Source organism: Chenopodium album, chromosome 13, assembly GCF_948465745.1.
Source record: "Chenopodium album chromosome 13, dcCheAlbu1.1, whole genome shotgun sequence".
NCBI classification, from domain to species: domain Eukaryota; kingdom Viridiplantae; phylum Streptophyta; class Magnoliopsida; order Caryophyllales; family Amaranthaceae; genus Chenopodium; species Chenopodium album.
In genome coordinates this window covers 5,636,770-5,654,889 of record NC_137846.1, presented here as the reverse complement: position 1 = coordinate 5,654,889, position 18,120 = coordinate 5,636,770, and the positions used below count along the sequence as shown (strand labels likewise).

The 18,120-nt window shown below is 33.8% G+C and overlaps 2 protein-coding genes across 2 annotated transcripts; both read left to right on the top strand.

Moving 5' to 3' along the window:
- The first annotated feature begins 3,455 nt into the window (after window positions 1–3,455).
- Window positions 3,456–10,530, top strand: LOC145574384 (beta-galactosidase 10-like). The gene is made up of 8 exons (XM_081632160.1): window positions 3,456–3,620; window positions 4,376–5,627; window positions 5,866–5,961; window positions 9,020–9,115; window positions 9,221–9,333; window positions 9,453–9,519; window positions 9,659–10,126; window positions 10,219–10,530. Exons 3-7 carry the CDS (start codon window positions 5,866–5,868, stop codon window positions 9,731–9,733), a joined length of 447 nt encoding a protein of 148 aa, XP_081488286.1. The 5' UTR covers window positions 3,456–3,620; window positions 4,376–5,627; the 3' UTR covers window positions 9,734–10,126; window positions 10,219–10,530.
- Window positions 10,531–12,406: 1,876 nt separating this feature from the next.
- On the top strand, window positions 12,407–17,728 carry LOC145576090 (uncharacterized). The gene is made up of 10 exons (XM_081633879.1): window positions 12,407–12,942; window positions 13,688–13,785; window positions 13,876–13,921; window positions 14,815–14,897; window positions 15,016–15,080; window positions 16,056–16,117; window positions 16,272–16,331; window positions 16,534–16,566; window positions 17,274–17,339; window positions 17,430–17,728. Exons 1-10 carry the CDS (start codon window positions 12,523–12,525, stop codon window positions 17,472–17,474), a joined length of 978 nt encoding a protein of 325 aa, XP_081490005.1. The 5' UTR covers window positions 12,407–12,522; the 3' UTR covers window positions 17,475–17,728.
- Window positions 17,729–18,120: the final 392 nt, after the last annotated feature.

Here is an 18,120-nt window from a genome sequence, read left to right as displayed (position 1 = left end):
TGTTATCTTCACGGCTAAAGATGGTGTTGGCAATCACCCTAAGGACATATCGAAGGGGGGGTGGCGAACCAAGGCACCCGGACTCGCACTTGAGTCATATTTGTTCTTGCCAATCAACATCTCCCATAATCCATCAGCCTTCCAAAACTTTGAGGCTAATCTGGGACCGCCGGTAGGTAAATTGAGAACCTCATTAAGCTTAGCTAGAGTCCATGTATGCTCTACATTGTACAGGGGGAAAGTGATCACATCATGGCATCCGGTTTTGACAACCGCCTTTAAGGAGCTCAAAAACTCAAGTGTGATTCTCTTGTAAGTGGGATATTTCTTAGTAAGAAAGTCACCCCAACCAACGTTTGAAAGAGCCAACGAATATCATATTCTATATGCAAAGCCTTGAGTGCATCGAGGTCACAATAACGAGTTGCAACAACTCCACGTTTAAATAACTTCTCGTACTTCTCCTTATACTGCGCATCACCATTAAAATCAATGTCATAATAATCAATGACCCGCTCTTTCTTCTTGGCTTTTGTGGTTGAGCAGGTCCCTTTTTTACAATGAGAGACAGAAGATTTGCTTTTAGAAGGAGGACCTTTCTTCATGGTGATCGATTTAGCCTTGGAAGTAGACTTTGTAGACACGTTCTTTTGTCGAATACTTGGTGAGCGCGCCATGATGAAATTCTGATTTGTGCTACAACCACAAATTGTCCCACAATCTACACCCACAATCACTCTATTATCCAATTATCTAGCCAAAAATCACAATCACTCAATGTTGTCCAATATAACAGGTACCCACACAAAATTTGAGCTAAATTCACAACCTAAATCGTCAATAATATAATTGGAATCCAAAAGATTGTCAAGCAAAACATACCATTTCAAGTAGCAAATAAACCTCGGCCGTAATCAAACCCAACGAACACAAACACTCAAGAAGACAGCAAATTGGCCTGTATATTCGGAAATTAAAGTCGAATGCACGGTAAATTTCGAACTATAGGATAGAAATTAAAGAATAGAGGAAGATGGTGGGTGTCGTGGGTTGCTTGCGGTGTTAAACGTCGGTGACGGTCTGACGAAGTTGCAAGATTTTACATGTGATAGGAGAGAGATGAGCTTGTAAGGCCCTGTTCTTTTGAGCTTCTGGGCAGAGCAGAGCAGGGGTTAACAGAGCAGAGCAAATTAAATTTCAGTAGAGCAGAGCAGAGCATATTTCAGGATAGCAAAGCAGAGTCGAGCAGAGCCGAGCCGAGCAGAGAAGATTTCAACATTATTATTAATACTATTATTAATGTTATTATTATTAATGTTGTTGTTATTATTATTATTATTATTATTATTATTATTATTATTATTATTATTATTATTACTACTACTACTACTACTACTACTATTATTATTACTACTATTATTACTATTATTATTACTACTATTATTACTATTATTATTATTATTATAAATACTATTATTAATGTTATTATTATGAATGTTGTTGTTATTGTTGTTATTATTATTATTATTATTATTATTAATGTTATTATTATTAATGTTGTTATTATTATTACTATTACTATTACTAAGTGCATATACCATTGATTTAGGTGAGTGAAAACATAAATATATGTATACCATATTTAACATATGTTAATAGTAGAAAGATAAAAGACAACGGTTTATTTATATTTATTTCACAAAAATTTTAAAATAAAATGATTTAATGAGTAATAATGATTTTACTTATAAATTTGTCTTAATCATATATTTTTAACCCTAAAAATAATAATGATATACAAAGTACTACTTGAAAACAACCTCTTTTTTTTTTTTTTTTTAATTCTTAAATTGTATGGAAAGATTTGAAAAATAATTCAACTCAATGAATCAACAATCAATACCCACATACATATAATGTTTCTACACATTGTGATTCTAATATCAAATGTTTATAAAAGAAATTGTTATTATTATTATTTTTTTTTGAAAGAAGTGTAATAATTATTAGAAATTATTAATTAATAATATTATGAAATATTAATTCTTAATAGTTTGAATTATTAAATATTAATAATGATAACTATTATTATTAATTATTATTATGATTAATAAATATTAATTATTTTTAATATTAATAATTATAATAATTATTCAAAATAATAAATTATTATCATCAATACAATATTAATTATTATTATTATTATTATTATTATTATTATTATTATTATTATTGAATATTAATTATTACTATTGTTATTATTAATTATTATTTGAAAATAGAGCAGAGCAGAGCAGTGCAGAGCAGATTTGATTTGAGCAGAGCAGGGCTTAGCAGAGCAGAGCAGCTCTAAAGAACGGGGGCCTAAGTCTTGAATTCCCCCTTCTCTTTTATCGTTTTGTTTTTATTTTTAGAAGAAGAGGGAAATATAACTGGGGTTTGAAGCAGTGTACTCCGCGGTCACGCTGTGGTATTTTGGTCTTCCCCGCGACCAAGTCGCGGACTAAACTGTTGTTGTTGCAACTTAATGTGTTGAACAGGATACACCGCAACCAGGCTGCAGTAAAGATGAGTGGGTTGCGACCTGGTCGAGAACTAATCTATCTCACCTCTTTTTTTCTCTAATACTCCCTCTGTTCCCTAATGTTTTTTACGTTTGGAATTATGCGCGGTTATTAAGAAATTGTGTAAAGTTGAGATATATTGGAATATTTCAATAATTGAAAGTACAATTTTATTGAAAAATACAATGTTGAGCATGTGGGGTGAAGAAATTAGAGGAGAGAGGAGAGAGAAAGTAATAATAAATGTTGGAAAACTATTAAAATAGTACAAAAAGTACAATAGCACATGAAAAACTAAGGACTTTTGAGTAAAAAAATTGTAAAACAAGGACAATTTTGTCCAAAATTTATGACCAAAATAGAAAAGATATTAAATGTAAAGAATAAAAAGGAACACCCTATTAGGAACGGAGGGAGTAATATATATATATACTAGATTAAACCCCGTGCAATGCACGGTTGTTAAATAATCTAATGACAATAATTTTTACCAAAAATAATTGATATAAATATTATAAATAGACTTAGTAGTAAAAAGTATGAAATATTGTGAAAGAAATTAATTAAACATGTTATATTTACAATGGGCAATTTGATATTTAAGGACATTTATTTTAGATTTTATACAAATTAAAAGTCATAATTTAATTACAATAAGTTTTTTTTAGTAACTGGTTTTGGAGGGAAAACTTTTTATAATATTTTGCCAAGTGTTCTCTGAGTTTCGCCTTTAGTATAATGTAATTGATATATATATATATATATATATATATATATATATATATATATATATATATATATATATATATATATATATATATATATATATATATATATATATATATATATATATCGAGCAATGGGCATTAAATTAAATCAAGCAACTGAATCAAGAAAATAACGACACTCTTTCACAAAAACCTTTACTTCATTCTCTCTCCTCTCTTCGAGCTGCTGCCCGGCTTCTCTGCCGACTGTAGTCCCGTCGACGGCCCGCCAGCGTCGCTCACTCGCCCTACTCGTCAAACACTTAGCCTGCTCAATTCAATAATTCAGGTTTTTCAAGTTATATATTATTAATGAAATAGTAGATTGAATTGTTTATTAATTAAATTTTGATTTTTGAATACTTAATAAGTGTTGAATTATTGATGCAATTGCTGAGTTGTTGAATTGTTGATTGAATTGCTGAATTGTCGGTTGAATAGTTGATGTTGTTTCGTTCATAACTTCATATGTGGTATGTGCCTTCCGTGGACTTGTGGTAAAACATGAAGTGAAACTGTCAGTATTATTTAAGGCTGTATTTTTGCATTGTTTATGATAGAGAATATACATATTCTCATCTTAGGTTTAGGATATATTTTGTATAAGATTATCTTTGATATCTGTACATATCTTATAGTTACCTAATATGATTAGGTTTCTCATTGTAACCCTATAAATATTGATCAATGGAAATCACTCTGATTAAGGAGTTTATATTATCTGACAGTTTACATTTTGAACTTAGGAAAATTAGGGGTGAGAGGCTTAGAGTATTTTTTGGAAAGAATGCGTGTCAAAATTACAAATATCATCCACTTATTCCTCCCCAAACTACATTCAAATTGATCGAACTATTGTTACTTGTATTTTTTTTTTAATATATATAATCTTGTAATCCAAATGTATTGTGCACACTCGAATTATCAATTGCAAACTTTATTTTGAATTATGATATTTGATTTCAATTAATTTGTTTGGAAAGTCCGAACTTATGTTGTCTTCTTCTTTTGTTGAGTACTTTTTAACGACTTATCTTATTGCAGTTTGGAATTCCATGGAATCTTGTTCAATTATCGTTAGATGTCTTGATACTGAGTGTAAATCATATTGGTTTAAGGAAGATGTGACTACTTTTGTGTATGGATTGCTACAGTGTATACATGGAAGACTACGAAACATTTCACACAATCACACATTTGGCACCTCCAATTCTGTTGTTTTCAAACAAGTCACCCTTCTTGAAATACAACCTCATTATCGAGATAATGAGCCTCCATTTCCTTTTACTTGCTCTGCCACTATAAAAAATAGTAGCAAGGTCTATTGTGTTGGTGGTAACAAAGATATTCGTGGGTTTCGTCAAATCATGTCTGAGAGATGTGGCGATTGTTCGAAGCCAGTTACCGAAGAAAGATAAATTACTAAGAATAATATGAGTCATAGGATTGTGGAAATTAATTTTGGCTTAGATTTTGGTGCAATTGAAAGTTATTTTGGTGCTCCTTTAGTCTCCCCAAGATTTTGCCCCAAGGTTGTGAGTATAAGGAATAATGTTTACTTATTCGGAGGAAATTGCCCTCCTAGTTCTGAAGAGGAAAGAAGTAGGGTTCCTTTTGCTGAGGTATTTGACCCAGTAATTGGAGAATGTTCACCCCTACCCGAGATGCCATACCCTAGGATTGGTGAATGGAATTTGGTAGTTGTTCCTTTTCTAGGTAGCAGAGGGGAGGAAAAAATACTAATTATGTCACGAGCACTTTGCTCAACTGCTCTCGTTATGGCTGTCTATGACACCATTTGCAAGTCTTGGACAAACTGGGCTGATCCCGAGGGAGTTCTCTATGATTGTCTTGGTGATATCTTTGGGGAACCTGTGGCCGTGCGTGACCAAAATTCTACCTATTGGCTGCGGGGTAAATTTAGTAATCCTGGAAAAATATGCTGCTACGATTGGAAAAGAAAACGAATCTTTCAAGGAACTATTTTACATGGTTTCGAAAATGATGAACCTATTTATAATTTTCAAGAGAGTTTATTCAAACATTTGCTTCATATCATTGATAACTTATTTTGTTTGGTTTGGTACGAGTATAAACCCAGAGATGGCATTAGAGTTCTCAATCCATCCACTCATTTCCATTTTTCCTTCTTACTCATCCACAAGAAAAAGTCTTCTGATTCTTCCGGTATTAATGGGTTGGACATAAAATTAGTCGGATGTCAAAACAATATTGTTGAAGGCCTAATCAAAGTTGCAGAAGCTATGGTGTTGTAAATCTTTCAAGCTATGATATTGTAAGTCTTCAATCTCATCTTCTATATATTTGTTATAATGTTGTATATTATTTGTTTTGTGCTACTTAATTTTTGTTACAATTTTGTATATTATTCTGAAGTTTTAATATTATGTTGATTTAGTGTCATAAAGTGGACCGTGGACTGTGTTTTAGTATGTTTATGCTTAAGTTTTAATGTGATTTGCAGTGTCAAACCTTGTTTTGTTGTTGATTTGAGTAATTTTGGATGAATGTAGATGTGGCCGGGTTTAATGCAGCTGGCAAAGGAAGGCGGTGTGGATGTCATTGAATCATATGTATTTTGGAATGGCCATGAATTGTCTCCTGACAATGTGAGTTAGAAACATGTGGAAATTGGTGTTAGGGATTTCCTTTTATGAAGTACTTTTTGCTAATCTGCCAATTTGTGCTGTTGACTACATAGACTGAGGCACTGAGCAGCTCAGTTTTTGAACTGAATTTTTTTTGAAGGGAAGCTTTAAAACTGAAGTATTGACACAATTGTTCTCAAACAAATTAAAGGGTTTTTATTCCCTGCAATTCATGTATTAAACTTGAAAATGCAATCGGTACACTTTATTTTCTGCTGTACATTTTTTTTCTTACCAGCATGCTTACAAGTAAAAATTAAATGTAAGACTAGTACAAACTAACATCTGAAATCATGGCTCAAAAACTATCTCCTGTAGAAACCTGCACCTTAATCTAGTTCAGTACTCACTGAAATTAGTTTTTGGAGTTGACCCAGGAAACTTCACATCCGGCCTCGAAGCTGGTAAATCAGGCACCTGCAGTTCCCCTTTCAGCATCATTAGTGCTTCCTTAATAGTAGGCCTTTTCTTGTTATCTAAGTGCACACAACACAGACCAACCTTGAGCATCCTTTCCATGTCTTCCTTACTATACTGCCCTCCAATCAACGGCCTCAATCAGCTTACCCTTCTCCCTCAGGTTTCATATCCAATCAATGAGAAAACCTTGTTTGTTCTCGATTGGCCTTCTTCCAGTCACCACATGCCTCCAAAACCACCACTTCGAACTTAATAGTAGGAACACCAAAGTGAAGATACTCTGGGGCTAAATACCCCATTGTCCCAACTGGAATAGTCGGTTTCCTCAATCTAGAATCCCAGTCATAGACCTCAACCAATCCAATATAACCAAGTTTAGGTTTAAATCCGAATCATGCATCACATTAAAACTCTTAACATCCCTATGAATGATCTGCCTGTTGCATTCTTCATGCAAATATGGAAGACCAGAAGCTATACCGTGAACAAATGTTAAACCATTGTTCAAAAGTAAGCACACAAAAAGCATCCGAATCTGTATGCTGATTCTGATCAAAGGTTACCATTAGGCAGAAACTCATACACAAGGATAAGTTCATTTTTTTTTCACAGTACCATCACAACTACACTAGGTTTTTATGCTTCAATTTTCGAGTCATAGCAGCACATTCATTGGTAAAGGATCTAATGATATTACCATTACTAGCATCATTGAATCTTTTAACAACTTGTTCATGGAAAAGAATTCCCTTCTAAACACTTGCTGATGCTCCTTGCCTTATGATCCCACTCTTGCTGAAACCATCAGTGGCCGATTCAATCCAATGAAGCCATGAAGGTGCTTTCTCGTGGTTTCAAAAAAAAAAAAAAAAAAAAAAAATTAAAGTATAGAAGTTAGCACCAAAGCATAAATAAGAATATGGCAAAATAATGAGCTGTCTGGCTTGGTGAAGAAACCTTACATGTTTCTCGTTGATACACGGGGTGCTTACAACTTTCTCCGTTTCAAAAGCATTATCACTTTCCCAAAAACTCACAGTTTTAGTCAAACTGTCAAAGTGATGCTAATTTCTCGAAACAGAGGAAGTAGTATATTTGATTGTCATTGTCCTGGCTTCTTTTTTAAAAACGCAGTAGGTTTGTGTAGTTGGTTAATCATGTAGATAATGATAATGGTACAAGCATGCCACCGCTGCCACATACAAGTATATATTTGTATATCAAGAGCAGAGATTATGATCGGTAGCAACTTTGCAAATATACAAAAGCTCCATGTATTCAACTACACATTCCTAGGTGGCTAGGCGATAGTTTAATTAAAAAAAAATTCAAGTATACATTTTGTTATTTAAGTAATGATTAGTACGGACTAGATTGTAATACCCAATTACTCACTCGGTCACTCCATGTGTTATCTGTTGAGTGATAAACTGATTATAGTACTGATCAGTAATTAATTGTATCTTATGTCTGAAATCTGCATTTTTGGGTCGTAATTTATTCAAAGTTTCTGTCTTTATTTCAAGATAAGTAAAGCTTGCTCTCTTTCTCTCTCTTACACATACCCCTATAAATTGCAAAAGGCAGCAATCAATTGGTCAAGCAGTTGAATGCCCATCTACCCCAAAACAAATTCATCAAAAATTTAGTAAACTCCAGCTGTTAAAAAATCTTGATTTTTTTGAGCTAAAAATATTTGTAAAAAAAACCCCAAATTCCTTTTAAAAGCTTGATTCTTTTCATTTGATTTACTCTAATAAAATGGAGTTCTAAGCTGAATTTTTGCACTTTCTGTAGAAATTTCTTACAAAGAAAACATGGTTTTGGCATTGCTTCTGCACTTTGATTATTTCAGTTTAATTTCAATACATTGCTTGGTTTTGGCATTGTTTCTGCAATTAACAGTTGGATATGGTAGTAAAAATTTCATATAATAGTCGTTCTTTCATAATTGACGGACAAAGGAAGCTTCTTATTTCTACTGCTATTCACTACCCTCGTAGTGGCCCTGCTGTTAGTATGTTTCTCTCTATTATCTCTTACTCATTTTATATTATACCTAGTGGTGACTATTGGACCGTCTTATACAAGAATTTGCGTTTCGTATAATCGTGTTTATGTTATATTTGTTTTGTTTGTGTAATTGACTAATTGTGTATGGGGTTGCTTGCTTAGTAACAAAATCAGGGAATAATCATTTAATACTTGTAAATTATGGGGGGTTTATGCCCAAGTGGGAATTTTAAATTATGGTTATACTGCTACTTGGTATTTGTTACAATGTTGTATATTACACTGACATTCTCAAACTCTTTCAACGGATTATCTTTAAATGTCCCATTATTTATATCGGACAATGTTAGCTGAGCTCAAATTATTTTGGAACTAAGGCTTTGTTATTGTCGTTTATTGTTATACTGCTACTTGATACTTGTTAAATTGTTGTATATCACACTGACAGTTTAATACTTCATGTTGATTTAGTGTCATGATCTGGAGACTGGACTGTAATATTATGTTCATGTTAAAGCTTTGCTGTGATTTGCTATGTGAGTCCTTGTTTTGTTGTTGATTTGAGTAAAATTTTGGAAAAATGTAGATGTGGCCAGGTTTAATTCAGCTGGCAAAGGAAGGTGGTGCCAATGTCATTGAATCATATGTATTTTGGAACGGCCATGAATTGTCTCCTGACAATGTGAGTTAGAAAAATGTGAAAATTCGTGTTAGTTATTTCCTTTTCTGTAATACTTTTTGCTAATCTGCCAACTTGTGCTGTTGATTATTGTTGGTGATCTTATAGTACTATTTTGAGGGGCGGTATGATCTGGTTAAGTTTGTGAAGACGGTGCAGCAGGCTGGGATGTATATGATGCTTCGTATTGGACCCTTTGTTGCAGCAGAGTGGAATTTTGGGTATGGTTGTTGTTTTCAGGAATCTTTATTCAATATAGTTGGGAAATTAGGATGATATTGCTCACAATCTTCGGATGTTTATATGATTGTTGAAAAAAACTCAATGTGTTTCTTTGCAGAGGGGTTCCTGTTTGGCTGCACTATGTACCTGGAACTGTATTTAGGACTGACAATGAGCAATGGAAGGTACTGAATTATCTCTTCTTTCAGGCTCGCCAACCTTATATGCAATAAATTTAGATTTATATTAGAAGAAACCTATTCAATTGCCAAAATGTTTAGCATGAATCTTTAACTTTTCTGTGTTGGTGGTTGTCCTATGCAGTATTACATGAAGAAGTTCACGACATACATAGTGCACCTGATGAAGAAGGAGAAGCTCTTTGCATCACAAGGATAACCAAAACATTGTCCACTTTGTTAGCTGGTCAATCTAAATCACTTCCTCTGGTGCAGGTATCATGTTCCACGGTCTTGGTTTAAGCCGTCAGGCAATGTTTTGGTTATCTTTGAAGAAATCGGCGGAGATCCAACACAGATTAGATTCTCCAAGAGGAAAGCCACTGGTGTTTGCAGTTTCGTTTCTGAAGATCATCCTTCTGTCTCTGTTGAATCCTGGACCACTTCTGTGAAAGATACCAATGATAAAAAGGCAACTGCGCAGCTAAGCTGCCCTAGTAATACTCACATTTCTGCTATTAAGTTCGCCAGCTTTGGGAACCCTTCGGGAGCTTGTGAGTCGTACATCCAGGGAGACTGCCATGATCCCAATTCTGCATCTGTGCTGGAAAAGGTGAAAAACATTTCTCTTCCTATATTCTTAAGCTGTTTCTTAGAAGCATAAGAATAGCCTCCCTCATATGCTATATTATTATTTGTTTGCAGGTTTGTTTAAATAGAAGGGACTGCAGCATTGAGTTGAGCAAAGATAATTTCGATTTAGGTCATTGTCCGGGAACAATTAGAAGGCTTGCTGTTGAAGCAGTTTGCAGCTGATAGGTAGTTATAGTGATAATTGTATTAGCTACTTCCTAGTTTTATTCAGTTAGGGAACACCCCCGTTATGAGTGTTGAGTCATATACATCATACCAACAAAAAATACGGCTGGTTTTTCAGAGAATTGGGGAAGATAAGAGGAAAAGAAACAGCGAGGCATTTATTACATTCAAGATTAATATTGTAGTACCAACTATTGAAATGCATACTTTTCATTCAATAAATATATCCCTCCTTTGTGTACAAAATTAATTTTCGGCTAAAAGTGATATGTTTTGAGCAGATTATTATTAAGACTTAAGAGTACAATATTTCATGTCTATATTTTTGTGAAAGTGAAGTCGAAGCTATCTGTTGATTCAGTAAAAGAGGCTGGTTTCATGCTAGTTTCCCTCAATGGTGATGTGTGTGGAGAAAACAGTAATCTAAACATTGTGTGCAGACATGATTTTTTCTATACAATTTCCTACATGTGAAGAAACCAAGAGATACAGAGCTCTCGTCTGTAGTAACTGCGACACACATTTTGGTTCATTGCAAATGGAAGCCATCTTTAATCATAGGACAACAGAAAGCTTCAACTACAGAAAACACGGGGAGCTTATTGGGAATCTTCAAAGTAAGGTGAGAAATCAATCGGCTTCCTCACGAGTGAACTCTAAGGAGTTATAGTAGCCTAGTAGACCCAACAACAGCGAGCTGCAAGAGCAACTCCAGCCAAGGTAGTGACTGTTGCTGCATCGCCTGATTCACCTCATCCTATTTCTAAATGCTTCTGTCCAAGTTCTTGCTTCATCAGGTGGTGTTATCTTCAATGTAATAGTAACAAGTGGAATCAGTAGAGTGAAATTGTTGCAAAATTTGCAAAATTTTACATCCATGATGCCATTTCATGTGCTGTTATCAGCTAAATATAAATGATGAACATAATAAAAGTGTTAAACACGCATGCTTATGATAATTGGATTTTCACAATAAAGTATTTAGAACTGCCAAAGTTGTTTTACCTCCCACTAATTGGTTAACAAAGGGACAAAGCAAGCTAAAAATCCATGGAAGGTAGAGGCAAGGGAGGAAATAAAAGATTAAAAACAAAGTTAATAAGAGGAGGTCAGAAATGAGAGCAAAAAAATACATTAAAAAAAAGCGTGTTAAAATATGTTATACAAATCAACAATATTGAGTGTTTATGAAGAATATATTATGTCCCTGTTTGGCAATTGGCTGTCGACTGTTGGCTGTTGGCTGGTTTGACTGGCTGTTTAGATTGACTTTTGAGTTGGCTATTTGACTAAAGTTATAGTGTTTGGTCAACTGGCTTGTTGGGTTCTAGTTGTTGTCAAACTACACAACACTAATTAGTAATTATTTTAACATTAATTATTGATTATAGATAATAATTTTTTAATAACTAATTGTAATTATAATTAATTAATTATTTTTTTTGACTCATAAATTAATAAATTATTGGTTATTAATTAACAATAATTGTATTAGTTATAAATTGATAATTATCAATAATAATATACTATAAATTACTATTATTTTAAATACTATTATTAAAAACTAATTATTAAATAATAATTATTAAACACTAATAATTAAATAATAATTATTAAACACTAATAATTTATGTTTTAAAAAAATATTAATTATTAATTATTAACTATTAATTATTATTAACTATTAATTATTAATTATTAATTATTAATTATTGATTAATTATTAATCACTAATTATTAATTATTAATTACTAATTATTAATCACTAATTATTGATTATTGATTACTAATTACTAATTATTATTAATCAACATTTAATTATGTTAATAAGCCAAAAGCCGTAAGCCAAAAGCTGCTTCAACTAGATTTTGGCTTTTGGCTTAAAAGCTAGCTTTTCAGCTACTTAAAAAAGCCAATAACCAAACATATTTTTTAACTGCTTGACCAATTTGAAAAAACTAAAAGCTAAAAACACCTAAAAAGCTAGTTTCCAAATACCCCCATGTCTATTACATTACAGCATTACGTACTATAGAGTACGAGACTACGAGTACAAAATAGTGTGACAAAACCCGGAGTGAAGTGAGTTGAAACCCTTTGAAATGAAAAAAAAAGGGAAAAAATATCGGCAAAACCTCAGGAAAAACACCCAATTTTCATCATTTCTGCAGAAATAAGAGGGAGGCAACAATGGCCTTATCCATTTCTTCAACATCCCAATTATCAATCCCTAAAACCCCATTTTCTCAACCCCATAAAACCATCCCACTTTCTCTCACCTCAATCTGCATTTCCAACCTTAAACCCTTTTCATCAAATCCCCAGAAACTACTGCAACCCATTGTTTGTGCTGCTGCAAAACAGCAAAGTGGGTCATCAGTTAAATCTTCCAAGAAAAGAAAGAAGAAAGGTCCTCTTCCTCCTCCTGTTTCTGAAGATTTGAGCTTGGATGATTTTGATGTTTTGGATGAAGAAGAAAGTGAAAATGGTGGAAATTCAAAGCGCTCAGATGTTTATATTCCTCTTCCTTTGCCTAAACCACCAGCTGGGTTTGTGATTGATGATCAAGGCCGTGTTCTTATGGTTGCCCCGAGGCGGATTGCTACTATTGTTGAGTGTTCTTTCAACTCTTTCATTATTTTTCTTGTTTAATTTATTTTATCTTAGTGATATTTGGGTTTAATTTTGCTCAATTTTGCTTGTCATATTGATTGTTTGATTTTTATGGGTTAATTCTATTTCGGCTCGTATGGTAGGTGGTAATAAATGACCGTAATGGAAATGAATTTATCTGTGCTTGTGGTCTGATGATTAAAGGAGCTTGTTACTGCAAATGGGTTTATTATAGGGGGCTTGAATTTGAAAGTTGATGTAGACTATTTTGTATGTTGTGAGGGTTTGCTTTCGAAAGTTGAAACCTGTGAGAAATTGAGGGTAGAATTTGGTGATAAATTTCTTTCATGGCCTTATAATGTGTCTTGAGTTGGTTGATAAGAAAATGGTTGGTTGTTTGATGGATTTATTGATGAATAAAGTGCTGGTTGTTTGGTGAGTTAATTGATGAATAGAGGTTTTGTATAGTTGAGATTGATTGAGGGTATTGCTGGGGCATGCAAATTTGTGGATATATCGTGATTGCAAACTATGTAATCTTTGTATGACTTAAAGTCTATTTCTTCATTGCCTTTTAATTGGGAACTCCGTACCTTATGCTGTGACCTTTGGTCAGTAGCTTGAGCTTGTGGATAGTTGTAATGATTGCTAGGCATGGTTTGATGGCAGATTTTAGTTTCAGGCAATGAGCTCCTTATACAGTGATAAACATATTTATATGTAACTAATGGTTTATGTGCAGGTTGATCCAACCAACAACCTTCCATTGGAATGCATGATAAGGAGAGTATTTAGCAATTCTAAAGGGGATGATTGTCTGCTGCTGTGCCCAGTTGATACGTATGTTTTTTGATATTACTTATTTAGTTCTTCACTGTGTCATCTTTGCCAACTCAGGATGTCATTTATAGGAATGTTTTTAACTGGCAGGCCTGTTCAAATTTTGAAGAGCACAAATATTGACGGATGGTCAGCTGTATGTTTCTGCTTCCCACTATCCTATTAGTTTTCATTATGCTTTGACTTTTTGGAACTGTTTGACTACATGGTGAATTCTAGCAGTCTATATTTGATGGATTCTACTACATGGAAATATGGAATACCATAGTTTTAATGAAGATAACTGGTCATCTCGTGCTTCACGAGTTAGGAGGAAGCAGATAGAAGTCTAATTTAGAAAGAGTGCCTTATCTTACTCATCTTGTGGCTGTCTTCTGAAGGGAGTATTCTTTTTATTGGTACTCATTGTGAGGGTTATTTAGTGTGTCCGAATCCTATCCTTCTGTCTTTTATAATTTGCTTAGGAATTTTTTAAACCTGATTCTTCTCCCCTTCTGTTTCTAGTAATTAACCCTAACCAATTTTGTCATGTTTTCTGTTAGGCATTGTTGCTCTATCTGACAGTCTGACCATATTATGCTTTTACTCTAGGATATGGCTTCAGTATTATAACTTCTTCTGCCATTTCCTGCTTTTTTTTTTTTTTTTTTCTGCTCTCTGACCAATGTCACCATGTAACCTTTATTATTACTGATAAGTAATCAGTTTGGTTTTGAAACACATAGTGCACCTAGAGTTTAACTCTGTCAGTTTTCTATGCACCCTGGTTTCAATCCCTTTGTGCCTATGGTTAATGAAATAGTAGCTTTGCTTATATGGTGGCATTGGTGAAGCAGAATTTGTGATACTTGATCTTTGTTAAAATGTCCTTGTTGTCTGTCCTTGCTTTTCACTTGTCGATGCGTATTCCTATTTAAAAAGTCAAGTATTTTTGTTTATTGTTGTTGATGTCTTAGTTTAACATCACCATTTTTCGTCGAGTCAGGAAAAACAAAAAGTTTCTAAATTTGCAGCACCTCTAATTTACAGGTTAATGATGATGAAGTTGAAGCCATCCTTCCAAATGCTGCTTATGCACTTGCTAAAATACATATGCATTTGGTACATAGTGGGTAAGTTTTAAGAAATTTGCATTTCGTTCGCTGGCTGAAAGAAACCACCTTCTTGGCTGTTTATGTGTATTATCAGTTCCTTTGGGATTATTTATGTTCTCTATTGTTTGCAAAACAGGTTTTGCTATACAGCTCGTGGAGGATTTTGTTACTCAGAAGAAAGCATATTTGACTTCCGATCAGGTATGGTGCTTACTGGCCCCTTCTTCTTTTACTCAACCTCATTTTCTATCTTCTGATTCATTGGCTTTGAAACTAGCATGGACTTGTTCCTAGGTACAGTGAGCCTCAATCTCTCATGTATATAGTAAATTTTTAGGCACTTAGTAGTTAATGCTTGAGTTAGTATGGTCTATGGAAAAAAAGGAGAGGGGGTAGCCATTTTTTTTTTCTATATTTAAATCCTTTTTTTTCACCCGGGGAAGGGGGTGAAGAGAGGACATCTCAGCTTGATTTGCTATGTTTGAAAATGTTTTGAGATAGCTAGTTTATCTGGAGCTTATGAGCTTGGTCTATTTTGCACTCTGGTGTAGGGATCCATTATCTGTTTTAGCTGAGATGATCCAGGTTTGGCTCAAGCTTCAATGTACCTAAAATTAGCCATCATTTGTTATTGGACACATTAGTGGGTACATCTGTACATGTGTTATAAGCTTAAGACAATCCAATTGTAAGCTCAAGAAGCAGTGTGCTACAAACCTGATTCTCTCAAAGCTGTCCGCTTCTCCATTCTGTGTGTCATAGAGCTAATTAAAAGAGGTCTAGGGTTAGATACTACCATTTTCATCATTAAAGTCAATTCGAACTTTCCTTGATGACCTTCTGGGCTTCAAGATCTTAATTTGTTCCTAAACTGTCTTAATTGGCCAGTTGTGAATGTTCAAAAATATGGTCTCTCTTCATGTAAAACTGTAAAGGTGATAATGCCAGATCATTCTCTATGAGTATGAAGATGAAAAAGCAATTGTAATGGGCTCCTTGAGAAGGTAGTTGCATAGCTGCAGTGCCTTTTCACATAAATTGATGAATGTCTTCCTGATGGGCAGTTTTTAAATTTTATGATATGGATTTTGTTCCCATTCATTGTACAATTTGCATAAACACTGGTTGTGGGTGCCTCAAATGGTTAAATTTGTCTATGATACATCTATCATGCAGATGATGGGCAAGATGTAGAAGGTGTGCCAAATGAAGGTGTTGAGATTACTTGTTTTCATCTGGTAAGGTTTTAATAATATACTAATATCAAGTTATCAATCATGATTACTGGTGGGAAACAAACTAGACTTCTTTGATATTTTAGGTATTTGTTATACGCGACGTTATTATTTTGTATTATGTGTTCATCACTTTTTTGCATTATGGTCTTTTCAGGATGGGACCCATTATATGATTTACACACCTTCAGAACCACTTCTTTTTGTTGCTGTCAAGGTACTTCAATTGTATTTCTCCTTTTACATTCTCTACTCAAGTCTTTTGTTAGCTTTGCTTTGATTTTCGTAACTGCCAACTAATTTTATAAAGACTCATGATCTATGGAGAATGTGCCTTAATTTGGTCAATGTCAAGTTAGCTTTCTGTTCTGTTCATGTTGAATGAGATAGATGATAATTTTCCTTTTTTATTGGCACAGGATGAGAACAGCCAGTTGAGAATTGCTGATGATGTAAGTTTCTCTTTAAACTATTATTTATACAATAAAAGATAATGGGACTGCCAAATCTGTATGATATCTCTATCTATATTGAGTAAACAGCTTGAGATATGACATGAGATAATTTTGATCCTAAAGGGGCGTATTAAAGTTTGTCTTTCATTAAATCATTTGTGGTTGGTTCTTAGATAGAATGTCTAACAAATCATGATTCCAATATCAGTAGCTTAGTCTTGGAACAAGGAAGGAAAGAAATCACTTGCTTCTTGGGACAGTATCTTTTTTCGGAGAACTAACAGATGTGGGATATTTATTTAGTGCTTTTACAAGTGTCTGTGTGTTTGGCGCATGACTTGTCCTTACACCCAAGTCCATGGAAATGTAGGGACAACCCCCTCTTTACAGCCTAAGTGTTGATGTTTGGCTTATTTGTCTTGTCTCTTGTTGTTACCGTTCCCATGAGCTGTTTAATCCTCGTTGGATTGCCTATGCATATTGGTGGCATGATTCATATGAGTGCTTGGGTTTTTACAATGGAGGCTGCTCTAGTCTGTATATGGCTGTTCAAGCATGTGTTTACACATGATGTGTTTTGCATGCTAAACCATCTTAGAAGAGGCGTGATATTTGGAATTGAAATTGCTTCTAGAAAAATGCATGAGTAATGAGGAATTGGGGATAGACGTTTCTCATCCTTCATTCATGTTTCTGTATATCAGGATATTTTGGATGACCCTTCTGTTGTAAGTGCAATAGACGAAGAGACCGAATTTAATGCATTAGTGGTATGTAAACGATTTTCATTTTCCTTCTCTTTTAAAAATGACATTAATATGAAAATGTGTCGAACATTAAAATCTGGTGGTGTGATGCAGGAAGAGGAAGCTGCTCTTTTGGAGACAATGTTTGGCGAAAGATGACTCTCATGTAAATGAGGAATGATGTAGTGTTTTTCTGTAGGAATAGTTTCTTCTTGTCTTTGTACTTTTGTTTGTATATTTACCCTTCTGTTTAGAGAGGAAGAAATTGTAATGATATATTTAGGGGCGTTAGTGAAAGGATGTATTCTATAGGGAGTGGCAAAAACTGCTAACATGTTCTATATTTGTTTACAGTTACACATCGACTTAGCTGTTATGATCTTGAAGCCTCTTATAAAAGTGTTTTACCATTAGCTCGTACTACTCAAATATAATCTATAACATTGCTGTTTCCTATTAGAATGTTGATAGTATTATATGAATGAGTAATGCGACAATTAGATTTATACCGAGGTACTAATTTATGCAGGAGTGCAAGTGATGCCTTTGCACCCTTTAACTAGAACTTGCATACCTCCTATCCATAAGTAGAGTTGGCAAAAATGACTTGACATGAAATGGGTTAGGGACTTAGTATTGAGTATATTTACTTTTCTTTTTTTTTTTTTTTTTTTTTTTTTTTTTTTTTTTTTTTTTTTTTTTTTTTGTTTATGTGGGTTAATAGGAGATTAGTCGTATGATCAAAGGGAGCATGTGTGATATGTTTATTTAAGTGGGTCAATATGAGATTAATAGTTTAAAGTAG

What these genes read in the sequence shown, in the direction of transcription:
- LOC145574384 (XM_081632160.1), top strand. Translation starts at nt 5,866, where the DNA reads ATGTGGCCGGGTTTAATGCAGCTGGCAAAGGAAGGCGGTGTGGATGTC. An exon ending in ATGAATTGTCTCCTGACAAT is followed by an intron (nt 9,116 to 9,220) that starts GTGAGTTAGAAA and finishes GTGATCTTATAG; the next exon opens with TACTATTTTGAGGGGCGGTA. An exon ending in GCAGCAGAGTGGAATTTTGG is followed by an intron (nt 9,334 to 9,452) that starts GTATGGTTGTTG and finishes GTTTCTTTGCAG; the next exon opens with AGGGGTTCCTGTTTGGCTGC.
- LOC145576090 (XM_081633879.1), top strand. Translation starts at nt 12,523, where the DNA reads ATGGCCTTATCCATTTCTTCAACATCCCAATTATCAATCCCTAAAACC. An exon ending in CTGCTGTGCCCAGTTGATAC is followed by an intron (nt 13,786 to 13,875) that starts GTATGTTTTTTG and finishes TTTAACTGGCAG; the next exon opens with GCCTGTTCAAATTTTGAAGA. An exon ending in AGATTACTTGTTTTCATCTG is followed by an intron (nt 16,118 to 16,271) that starts GTAAGGTTTTAA and finishes TGGTCTTTTCAG; the next exon opens with GATGGGACCCATTATATGAT.